This window comes from Lepidochelys olivacea (assembly GCF_965140295.1).
Source record: "Lepidochelys olivacea isolate rLepOli2 genome assembly, chromosome: 1".
Classification (NCBI taxonomy): domain Eukaryota; kingdom Metazoa; phylum Chordata; order Testudines; family Cheloniidae; genus Lepidochelys; species Lepidochelys olivacea.
Genome location: NC_140411.1, coordinates 349,520,074 through 349,532,545, shown reverse-complemented (window position 1 = coordinate 349,532,545; position 12,472 = coordinate 349,520,074). Strand labels below are relative to the sequence as shown.

The following is a 12,472-nucleotide window of genomic DNA, read 5'->3' as shown; positions in this document are numbered from 1 at the left end:
TGGCTACTGGTGCCTAAACACCAGAGTAGGGGTGCAGTTTGTAATACCTAGACAGAGAATGGATAAGTATTAATTGTGTCCGAATCACCACTGTCCAAAGTCATTGAGCACTGACAGCTTGTTCTGTGCTGTGTAAAAATAAAGGAAGAAACCATTCCTTCCAATGGGAGTTTGCTCTAAATCCCTGGGTAATTGGTTAGAAGAGGAATGCCTCTATTTGTAGCAATCTATATACAGATCAGTTGTGCTTTAGGTTGTAGCCATTGCAACCATATTTCCAAAGGCTTTAGGATTAAATATTAACAGAGGGAGAGAACTGAAGATGCATGTACAAAGTTTGTTTTTTAGTTAAAACTTGGAAAGGGCTGGAGAGACCATTTGGCAGAGAGAGAAGGAGGCTGTTCCAGAGAGCAGGCTCTGCAGATGAGATCCCTCTCGCTTCAGCAATTGTAGGGTTGTGGGGAGAAATGTACAGGAGACTGGCACCGGGCATACGGGGAAGAGCCAAGAGAGAGAAGGTCCAGCTGCGGCGAATCCATGGAAGAAGGTTTTTAATTGGATGCAGAAATGTGGCTTTTGTTTGATTTATTTATTTTTTTTAACTACACTGCCTGACTGTGTGCGTTCACCTCTTTTCTGCAGTTTGAGTATGTGTCTCAGCACTTGGTGTTTGCCAACTGTATCCCGCTGATCCTGAAGTTCTTTAACCAGAATATCATGTCCTACATCACTGCCAAAAACAGGTACAGCCCATTTGCAGCAGTTCCTTTTCCTCCTGCGCTTAGTAGGGGCTTTGTGTGCGTGGAGATCTTCCTCTTGTGGTCACCAATGCAGCTGTAAGGGGCCATGTTCTAGGCAGGACAGAGTACTAGAGAACACATGACAGGGAAACAGCCCTGTGCAGGTTAGAGGCATGGGGTAGACAGAATCTCCTGGGCCTTCACCTCCCGTGTCTATCACTCAGCTCTTTGGACCCCGACCAGCTGGCTTTAAATAGTCACAGAAGTGTCACTGAATTCCACTGCTGCTTATTATCAGTGCCTTGAAATAGGAGGGCCTTTATTTTACTCTGTGATTCGAGATATTGGACTTGTTAATTAAATCTATATATGCCATGTCTGGATGCGCACACACGCACGCACCTCCAAACACACCTACACCTACATAGAGAACAGAGGAATAAGGCTAGACATGCATAAGTTCCTTCCAGGGAAGCACAGTTCTGTTTCCTTTGCTCTCCTGTTACTTTCTGGACGTGGGACAGCTGGAAGTTTCAGTTTACTGTAGGACTTGGTATTTGGGCACGCCCGAAATGCAGTTCCACACACAGTATTGATGAGAGAACAATGAGCTGTAACAGCATTTCATATAGGTCTTCAGTTGGCTCTATGGGCTAATCTCTATCTTGTACTGTAGGTTTATATACACAGAGGGAAAGGAAACGGGTTTGTTTTCCCCTTCTAATCTGAGAAAGTTAAAGATGGAAAACAGCTGTTTGTGCAAAGCACGTTTATTCTCTTGTCATTAAAAGCTGCAGCTTTTCCATTTTGACCCAGTTCTTTTGAATGGGGAGAAATTGGGGGTGAAACACAATAAACTTAATGTTAACTCTGGAGCCGTTAAAAATCCAAATTTTCCTCTATTAGTTACAGTCACGCAAGTGCGTGGAAGCTTAAATCCAAACAGTTTTGCTTTTCCTGAGAACGTTTCTATTCACATTAGCTTTTATAAGATTCCCCAAAAACTTTTGAGCTTTGAGCCTACGCTGCTTGACAGTCTAAGACTTATGTTCAAATAAGTAAATGAACAAGTTGTTAATGTGGGGCAGCAGTTTCTGACCATGCATAGAAACTGCGTGCAATCTTTGGGGAGCAGGTAGAAGTCCTGTATATGGTCTTACTGTAACAGGTGTGTTATGTGAAGTCTGGCTGCAATAGCTCACGAAAGCTTATGCGCAAATAAATTGGTTAATCTCTAAGGTACCATAAGTACTCCTTTTCTTTTTGTGGATACAGACTAACACGGCAACTACTCTGAAACCTGTCTTTTTGATTTGGGGATTTTACGCTGAATGGGCACTGACTCAGAAATCAATACAGCAAGTCAGCTTATTGTTTGAAGATTCCCTGTAGATGTTTGTAGATTCCCATTTAAAAGATGAAGGGATAAGAAAGAGCACACGAACAAGAGCTATTTTATTATGTGGCTACTCATTTTAGGTGTGTGCATGTCTTGGGGTGGGGGACTGGGTGTATTTATTTATTCTTTAATGGCAACTTTATATTAAGACATGAAAGCCTGAAGGGGTGATAGAGAGGTCTGCAGCCTTCACTCCGAATTTCCTTGCTACTATCAGTTTAAGTAAGTCAGATCTCTTATTATTTTAACCTAGGGTTTTTTAAAATCTATAAATAGCTAATCTGTTTTGGCTTAATGGATCCAAATTACTGGAGTCTTTAGTACTGCACTCAGGATGTACTTTAGAGCAATAAGAAATTGACAAGTGCTGTTGAGCAGAGAGACAGAAGGTGTCACGAGTTTGGAAATAGGATGGGAGGTAGTCTGTCAATCAGAAATGCAAAAGGCAGGTGCATCTGCAAGACAGGCTCTTCAGTGTGGCTCACACTAAGAAAACTTTTGAGAAATCGTGACCTACTTGAAAAGCAAGTGACTTCCTAGCAGCGCCCAACAACTTGGCGTGTGGGGTGGGGAAGTCACAGCTGCACAGTTCTGCCTGTGCCAGTTAGGGTCACTGTAATTAAGAATCCTGGAATCATAGGGTTAGAAGGGACCGCAAGGACCATCTAGTCTAAGATGCAGGATGTAGTGAGCTAGGGTTGGAGATCATAATGGTTGATTGGGGAAAAGTAATGGTGACCGGTTTAGAACAGCTCCTTGAATATTGATCTGCTGCTTCATGAATGACTCTTTTCCCCCTTCCCTGTCTCCCACAGCATCTCTGTCCTGGATTATCCACACTGCACAGTTCATGAGCTGCCTGAGCTCACTGCGGAAAGCCTGGTAAGGAGAACATCAATAACCCTTGTAACAGACGTTGCAGCCCCAGAAGGAAGCGCTTAGGATGGGCTCACCACCAGCTGCAGGCATGTCCCAGCACTTCCTTCTCCGGCTGCAGCCCTACAGACCTGCCTGCAGCTGGGGCCTTTCTTCAAAATCATGTCAATAAGCAACATACCATGGCAAACCTTCGAGTCCCATTAACGTTACAGGCAATGGGACGGGATTGATTCCCAGCAAAATGTCGCTATTAACCAGAAGTCGTCAATATCCAGTTGCTATTAAGCGTAAGCTACTTTGTCTGGGTCAGACGTACCTGGACTGGAGATGACGCATCATAATGGCAGATTCACAACCACAGTCATTTTAAAGGGTCTCTGAAGAGGAGTTTAGACTCCACATTTAATGTTGTAACCCTGGGAACCCAGAGAGGATGGCTGGATCAAGCAGAAGCAGGGACTGTTGGACTGGAGAGTGAGGAGAGTGGGAGACTTTCTGGCAGTGGGGAGATGGGGCAAGGATCTCCTCTGGAAGGACTTTGACTCAACCCATCTTCTATGAGCCAGAGGTCAGTCCAGACTAGTGTTCCCTACATTATCTGTAGGGCCCTACCAACTTCATGGCCGTGAAAAACATGTCTTGGACCATAAAATCAGCCCTTCCCCGTGAAATCTGATCTCCCCTGCTGCTGGGAGCCTGGGGCTCCTAGCTGCTAGTCTGGAGATGCTGGGGAGGGAAAGGAGTTATCCTTCCCCTGCATGGCTGCTCTTGGTAGGGAGATCAGACCCACCTCCAGAGGCAGTGCAGAAATGAGGTTGGTACACCCTCCGTATCCCCCTCCCCGCCCCCGGTGTCAGACTGCCCCCCCACCCCCATGGCTCCTGCTGCAGCTCCGGGCGCTGAGCTCGGGGCTTCTGCTCCCAGGGGCTGCAGCTGGGGCAGCCTGGGCTTGGAGCTTCTGCCCCCCTCCCCCCCAGCCAAGGCAGCCCAAGCTCTGGGCTTCTTCCCCCTGGCTTCCAGCTGGAGTTAGGGGCAGCCAGGGCTCGGGGCTTCTGCACCCCCTTTCCCCAGCTGGCCTGGGACAACCTGGGCTTGGGGCTTCCACTCCCTGCTGTTCTAGCCAGGGCTCAGGGCACCCCCCACCACTCCAGCTGGAGCTTGGGACAGCCTGGGCTCAGGGCTTCAGGGCTTTTTCCCCCAGGGCTCCTGCTGGGGCTTCCACCCTGTGGCTTCTTCTGGGTCTGGGGCACCCAAATAGGCTGGGGGGCCCTGCCGTAATCTGGCTTGGATTTGCAGCTAGGAGCCCATGACTGGAGCGCTCCCATCAGCACAAGGGAGGTCCTACCTACCTACGTCTCTGGGAACCTCCTCTAACTGCAGAAAGCTCAGAGACTGCACAGAAGTGCAGCACAGAAGTGAGGGTGGCAATCTTGGGACTCTCCCTACAACAACTTTGCAATCCCCCAAGATCCCATTGTGGGTAAGGACTCCCAGTTACAACACCATGAAATTAATTAATTTGACTTTTTTTAAAACCCTCTTGCCGTGAAATTGACCAGAATGGACTGTGACTATGGTAGGGCCCTAATTTTCTGTCTTCCAAGCCCTTATCCCATCCAGTGATTCACATGGGAGCTGTTTAGTATTGTAAGAGTTGACAGCCATCAGCCCAGGGCGGGAAGTGTTCTCTAGATCTGAAGGATCAAATTCCGCTCTTGAATGTGGCTAGGGGGCAATCATCAAACTGCATGTGTGCCTAAGGGCAGAACTTAGCCCTTAATATGTAGAGCAGTTGGGTTTGTTTGGCATCGCCCATGGTGAAGACAGCAAATAGCCACCGTTGTTACAGGGCCTGCAGTATTTGAGATCCACTCTTTCAGGGCAAGTAAAGGGGAGGGAGTACAAGTGAACCAACAATATTCCCAAAGCAGTGCTGCAAAACCACAAATGATGCCAGGGCAACAATAAAATCAGCAGATGGAACTAAATTTATTCCATGCTCCATCCAAAAGGCAGTTAAAAAAACAAACAAAAACCCACAACCCTCTGCATACTCAGTGGTGCTGGGAAAAAGTTTAAGTTCTGCTTTTAAGAAGGTCTCAAAAAAGAAAAAAATGAATACTATAAGGAAGTACACATGTACTTCTCCAGTGGGCCAGATTTTGTGTTTAAACTGGAGTGAACGTTTAAGCCACTTCGACTTCACTTTCTCTGAAGCAACAGTGACATCTAGGGGCATGTTCTGCTAATTGCAGCTGTTTTCTTAATTTGCACTTGCAGCAACTATGAAGTGCTGTGTGAACATTCACTGATTTTGCCTCATAACTCTCCTGTTATGGAGATGAATGTTATCCTCACTTGACAGGTGGAGGAGCCAGAGCACTGTGTGTGTGTGAGGAGCTTGGGTAAATCCCTGGCAGAACCGGAGTTAGAATTTGGGAGCTTTTGGCACCCAATCACAGGCTCATCCCACTGGACCATGCTGGGTCCTGGAGATCTTCCAGTCCTAAACCATCTGCACTTAAACAGCTCTAGAGCACCTATTGATAGTTCTAGTGGATCATAGTTGTGGATGGTGGACTTGTGTACCGCTGCAACTCAAACACAGGTCTCAGCCATCTGTTATCTTCATTATTTCCTTCAGGTTTACAGTTCCAGAATTCAGCCCAGTGCAGATGGGCTATTTAAGGCCTGTGCATCAATTGGGTCGCACTTAAGCTTCCAAATCAAGAAAAGGTGACTGAGTGCACAACATTGAGAGATCGAGAAGGCAGCAAAATCTAACAAGGTGACGATGAGTCACTGCAACTACTCACGTAGAAACTGGTCAAATGGCACACGGGGATAAAGTTTAGAGAAACAATTTCTCAACACTTTAAGCAATTGCTTCTTGCAAGAGCTAGTTCTTCTTCAAGTTATTGCCCCTCTGGGTACACCGCTACGTGTACTCCATGTGTTCTCAATCAGAGATTTTAGTCAGCAGGACCCAGAGGTCCGTGCCTCTTGCCTGCAGTCTATAAATCCTCGTGCTCTGGTGTAAGCGCTTCTACATTCCCCACTATCAGCCCCTCGTTCTGAGTGCATTGGGGATCCTGCCTCCTGTCACATGGGAGCAATACCCATCCATGCAGTTCATGCAACACATACTTTTGGCTGCTTCTGAACCCAACCATCCTTTCTCCATTCCTTGGAAGGGGAAGAGTCCGAGCCCAGACCTGTCCCCATGATTTACTCCAATGAACCGCAGAACTTGCTCAAAATATGGGGAAAAAGAAAGATCCTTCAGGTGTCCCCTCACATTAACAGCAGTGGTTAAGGGCCAGGGGCATAAGTCCTCCACTCACCCCCTAAGTCCAGCAACCAAGCTCGCTTCTGGAACGAAGGAGTAAGTGCCTCCAGACTCACTCCTTCCCTTTTCCCCTGGATTGGGATGGTGATGAGGGAAAGCAACCTTCTCCCTTGGGGTCATAGAGGAGAAACACCTTCCAGCCCTCTTCCCTGGATTGGCAGGGGTGTCAGCCACATTTCATTGGAGTGGGGGAGCAACCCCCCTCCATTTCCTCATCCTATTTCTTCACAACGCATAGTCAACCTGTGGAACTCCTTGCCATAGGATGTTCTGAAGGCCAAGACTATAACAGGGTTCAAAAAAGAACTAGGTAAGTTATGGAGGACAGGTCCATCAATGGCTATTAGCCAGGATGGGCAGGGATGCAAAACCATTCTCTGAAGTGTCCCTCTGTTTGTTTGCCAGAAGCTGGGACTGGATGACAGGGCATGGATCACTCAATAGCTGCCCTGTTCTGTTCATTCCCTCTGAAGCATCTGGCACTGGCCGCTGTCAGAGGACTGGATGTGGGCTAGATGGACCACTGTTCTGACCCAGTATGGCCGTTCTTATGTTATCCCTGAACTGGGGGCCAGGCAAGGATACTGCTCCCCAGAGGGGTGGCAGATTGGCCCTTTTCCCCATCCCTGAGTAGGAGAGAAGGGGTCAGGCAAGGATTTGCCTCAATTTTTAACTCAACTACAAGTTGAGGACAAAATAGAGCATTGGCGGGTCTGTCCTTCCCTATATACTCTCACACCAGAGCATGAGGATGTGTGGAATGCAGGTGTGGACGCACAGGCACTCCGGTCAAGAGTACATGGGCACACGCGCATCCAACAATAGAGCACCCATAAGGACAAAAGCTCTCAAACTCCAGTTACTGTACACCTCTCCTTCTAGAACATGCTAGGGGAGAAACTGTTCTGGATTTAATCTGAAGTCACAAAGCGAAGCTAGTTCGAGTGGGGATGGTTGCTGAGCCATTAAAGGAGAGTAGCTACAGTATAATTAGGTTTAATGTCCATAGGACAGGTAAAGTACCAGAAAGTGACACTAAACTTTAGAAGAGGAGATTTGAATAATATGAGAAGGTTAGTCAAAAAGGACATAAAGCTGAAAGTAAAGGCCATAAAATCCCTGGAGTTGACTTGGATGCTACGAAGGAAAATGGAGTCTCAGAAGCCATGCATACCACTGGATAAAAAGAGAACCAGGAGGCCATGGAGTAAACCATTATATGACTAAGGGCTCGTCTACACTTAAAACACTGCAGTGAAGATGCTACGTATGCTGCCGTTGGCATAGGTAATCCACCCCCAAGGCAGTAGTTAGGTCGACCGGAGAATTCTACGTTTGACCTAGCGCTGTCTATACCTTGTCTATACCCTGGCTTAGGTCTGTTTAACTGTGTTGCTCAGGGGTGTGGATTTTTCACAACTTTGAGCAACATAGTTGTATTGACTTAATTTTCGAGTGAAGACCAGGCCTAAATGCCAAGCTTTTGAGGGGCTATTCAAGCCAAAGAGAAATCCTTTAAAATTTGGAAATCTAACCTTAGTGAATCCAATAAACAGGAGTATAAATTACAGCAGGCTTTAAGTAAAAGGCTAATTAGAAGGGCCAAAATGGAGTTCAAAGAGCAAATAGCTAGAGGTAAAACCAACACTAGAGTCTTTGTTTCAGAAGCAGGAAGCCTACAAAAGAATCAGTGGATTCACTGGATCTCCAAGGGTTAAAGGGAGCAATTAAGGAAGATAATCAGTAATAGAATAACAAATCATCTGGAAGATCATGATCTGATTGGGTCTGACCAGCAGAGATTCAGCAAAGGAAAGTTGTCTCACTAATCTCTTAGAATTCTTTAGACATTATTTATTTGTACTGCTGTGCACACGTAATACTAAATGGAAAGGGATCTAGAACCATGGAGGGTGTCATTAGAAGAAAATGGCTTATGAGTCAGCAGATGAAAGGTGGAATACACACGTTGCTTCATTGAGAAGGACAATGGGGAGCCAGTAAAACTAGGTGGTATAGAGTTAAAATCTGTGCAACAATTCAAATTCCTCCATTCATTGTTGAGCCATGACGGGAATGTGCATGTGTGTGCTAGGAGTCGCATTAAGAGCACTTGGTGCAAATGCAGGGAGTTGCTGGGAATTCCCTGCAATAAGGATAAGCCAAGTAAACTAAAGAGCAAAGTGTATAAGACTATGCTTAAGGCCAGCCAGGACGTACAAGTCAGAATGCTGGGCAATGAGAAAGAGAGGGAGTACAACTACTTCACATTGCCAAAATGAGAACACTCATGTGGACAGTGGGTCCGACAAGAGCTGATAGGCTATCCAGTGGAATGGTATGAGCCATGATGCAGGTGGTCCTCCGCACAGGAAAGTTGAGGGAGTTTTGACTGCAGTGGCAGGGTCTTGTGAGGCAATATGACACAGGATATGTTGGCCAGAGAGCACAAGATCTGGCAGTCATAGGATGAAGACCACAAAGAAGGTTTAGAAAAATGTGGTTCGAGACATGGAAGGAGAACCTGAAGAAGGTGGTGCCAGCTTGAAAGACACTTTCAACAGGATCTCTTGGCGATGAACAAAAGCTACCAATTACAACTAATTGGACAGGGTGAAGGCAAAGAAGATAGTGAACATGTTAATGAAGTAGTGGATATAGAAGAACTAGATGACATTACTGAGACTTCCAAAAGGCCTTAGCAAAGGTCCCTTACAAGAGTCTACTAAAGAAGTTAGGTGTAGTCATTGGGTGAGAGGCAAAGTATTGTCATGGCTCAAAAAAATGGTTAGAAAATGGAATGCAGAGTAGGATTAAATGGTCAGTTTTCATAATGGTAACAGGTTATCAGTGGGGACCTTAGGGGATATATTAATAATATGGAAAAGAGGTGAGTAGTGAGATAACTTTGTGTCATCTGCAAATTTTGCTATCTAGGTTAATTGGGACCAGAGAGGACTGTGAGGAACTTCAGAACAGGGTGGATAAAAAGATTATTTTAAAAAAATCCTATTTTATTTAAATTATATTTTTTGATTATTGAAATCATAATTTTTTCTTTCAAAAAATAAACCTGTTAATATAATGAAATATGAATGCAATACAAAGTATGTTAAGATCTAAACTTATTATAAACTCTTAAAACATTTAAATAAAAAATAAATATGCTGAATCTATCGAAAACTTTGAGTTACAGGCTGCTTTTCTATAGAAATCAGGGGGAAAACATCTGACTTTTGAGGTCAAGCTTTATAAATATGGAATAGGTCAGCCTAAGTAGCTTAGGAGACTGTCTGTCTGTCTCATTTTCAAGAGATTTAGGCAAGTAAGAACTTAAGCTCCAGTCACTTTTACTTAGGCATATTTGAAAATTTTTCCCAGGCTGACCAAAAATAATCAGTTAAATTCACTGACTAGAGTTAATCCCTCTGTTTAATAAATCATTTAGTTGTAAATGTGAAACATGTTTTGATAAGAGAAATTTGTGTGTCCAAAACACTTAAGGTTGTTTTGTTTAATACAAATAAATTTTATATGCTGTTTTGTGTTAAATTAAATTCCAGTTACCAGCCTAATTCAGCTTGACACAAATCATAGGCAAAACATCATTAATTATCTAGTAAATAAGCAATATATCATTCACCATATTCTAACATACTAAAAATATACAATTAATAAGAATCTAAAAATATTAAACTATATAATTACTCAAATACATGTATAGACAGTAGAACCTCAAAGTTGCAAACACCTTGGGAATGGAGGTTGTTTGTAACTCTGAAATGTTCGTAACTCTGAACAAAATGTTATGGTGGTTCTTTCAAAAGTTTACAACTGAACATTGACTTAATACAGCTTTGAAACTTTACTATGTAGAAGGAAAATGCTGCTTTTAATCATCTTAATTCAAATGAAACAAGCACAGAAACAGTTCCCTTACTTTGTCAAATCTTTTTTTAACTTTCCCTTTATTTTTTTTAGTAGTTTACGTGTAACACAGTACTCTCCTGTATTTGCTGTTTTTTCTCTGCTGCTGCCTGATTGTGTAATTCCGATTCCAAATGAGGTGTGTGGTTGATGGGTCATTTTGTAATTTGTTGTTCGTAACTCTGAGGTTCTACTGTAGTTCTAGGGTACCCTCCTAGGTAGCAAAAAGATGCACCAAATCTGGTGCAACGGGTCTATTTAGTAGTAAATCAACATGGTTTAATGGTTATATCATCTAATAAGCATGTAACTTTCTTTAGAAAATAACTGAAGTATAAATGGAAGAGTTGATTAAAATCAATTATTTAAATTGAGGTTTTCCACTTGGTGATTTAAATCATGATTTAAATTGCTTTGATTTAAATCAATCCACCCTGCTTCAGAGAGATCTAAACAAGCCAGGGAAATGGGCAACACCATGGCAGATTAAATTCAAGGTTGACCAATGCAAAGTAGTTGGAGGCACATTGAAGGGGGGGAAAAGCAACTATTCATATACCATACAGGGTTCTAAACTGACTATCTCAATTCAAGAAAGGGTACTGGGTGTCACTGTAAACAGCTCAATGAAACTTCTGTTCTGTGTACAGCTGAGATCCAAAAAAAGCAAGCAAGCTGTTGGGCTGTATAAAGAATGGGGTGGAGAATAATAGAGACACTATCCTAATACCTTTAGAAAATCAGTGGTGCAGCCTCACTTGGATCCTGTGTCCCATGCTAGTCAAAAGGATATTGCAGAACTGGAGAGGGTTCAGCGAGGAGTGATGAGAATGATCAAGGGTCTGAAAAATGCCTATGTTAGGAGCAATTGAAAAGACTGGAATAGCTTTAGAAAGGAGGAAAATTAGAGGAGACAAGTAGATTGGGAGCTTTTTTCTCACTGTCTCATAATACACGAACAAGGGGACAGTCAATTAAATGTAAAGAGTGGGGGAAATCAAAACCAGTAAATGGATACTCTTTCATACAATATGTAATTACATTGTTGAAGTCATTGCCACAGGAAGTAGTTAAGGAGTAGAATTTAACAAGATTAAAAATGGGATTGTATCCTTCAATGGATATCAAGTATATCCAGAGTTGTTATATTGGTCTGAATTCAGCAAGATGAAATTCAACGAAGATAAGTGCAAATTACTTTTCTTAAGAAGGGAAAAATCAAATGCACAACTACAAAATGGGGAATAACTAGCTAGGCAGTAGCACTGCTGAAAAGGATTTGGGGTTTATAGTGGATCACTAATTGAATATGAGTCAATAGTGTGATACAGTTGTGAAAAAGGAATATCATTCACGGATGTATTAACAAGAATGTTGCATGTAAGACTCAGAAGGTAAATGTCCTGGTCTACTCAACCCCTGGGGAGGCCTCAGCAGGAGTACTGTGTCCAATTCTGGGTACCACACTTCAGAAAAGATGTGGACAAATTGGAGGGAGTTCTAAGGAGAGCAACAAAAATGCTAAAACATTTAGCAAACCTGACCAATGAGGAAAGCTTAAAAAAACTGGGCAAGTTTAGTCTTGAGAAAAGAAAACCGTGGGGGGGACCTGTTAACAGCTTCAAATATGTTAAGGGCTGTTATAAAGAGAATTAGATCAGTTGTCCACTAAAGGTAGGACAAGCAGGAATGGGCTTAATCTGCAGCAAGGGAGATTTAGGTTAGATACTAGGAAAAACTTTCTACCTGTAAGGACAGTTAAGATCCTTGGAACGGGCTTCCAAGGGAGGTTGTAGAATCCCCATCACTGGGGGGTTTTAAGAACAGGATGGACAAACACCTGTCAGGGATGGGCTAGGTTTTCTTAGGAGTATAGAATCCTAGAATATCGGGGTTGGAAGGGAGCTCAGGAGGTCATCTAGTCCAACCCCCTGCTCAAAGCAGAGCCTAATCCCCAACTAAATCATTCCTGCCAGGGCTTTGTCAAGCCTGACCTTAATTGGTCCTTCCTCAGGTCAGGGGGCTGGACTTGATGACCTATCGAGGTCTCTTCCCTTCCATAATGTCAATAAGTACATTTGGAAGGAATAATTTGAATATGTAAGGGGACCCCTGAACCACTGTCCCATATGCTTTTGCACTTCTAGCAACTGAAATACATTTGTAAGAAGCTCATGA

At 43.6% G+C, this 12,472-nt stretch overlaps 1 protein-coding gene across 2 annotated transcripts in view; it reads left to right on the top strand.

Annotated features, from left to right (window-relative positions):
- STRIP2 (striatin interacting protein 2) overlaps positions 1-12,472 on the top strand; it is a 67,472-nt gene that overhangs the window by 42,297 nt on the left and 12,703 nt on the right. For both annotated transcript variants that reach the window (XM_084616872.1, XM_084616873.1), the window contains 2 exons: positions 643-743; positions 2,955-3,021. In XM_084616872.1, the coding sequence (XP_084472998.1) occupies positions 643-743; positions 2,955-3,021 (168 nt within the window). The remainder of the gene's footprint in view (positions 1-642; positions 744-2,954; positions 3,022-12,472) is intronic.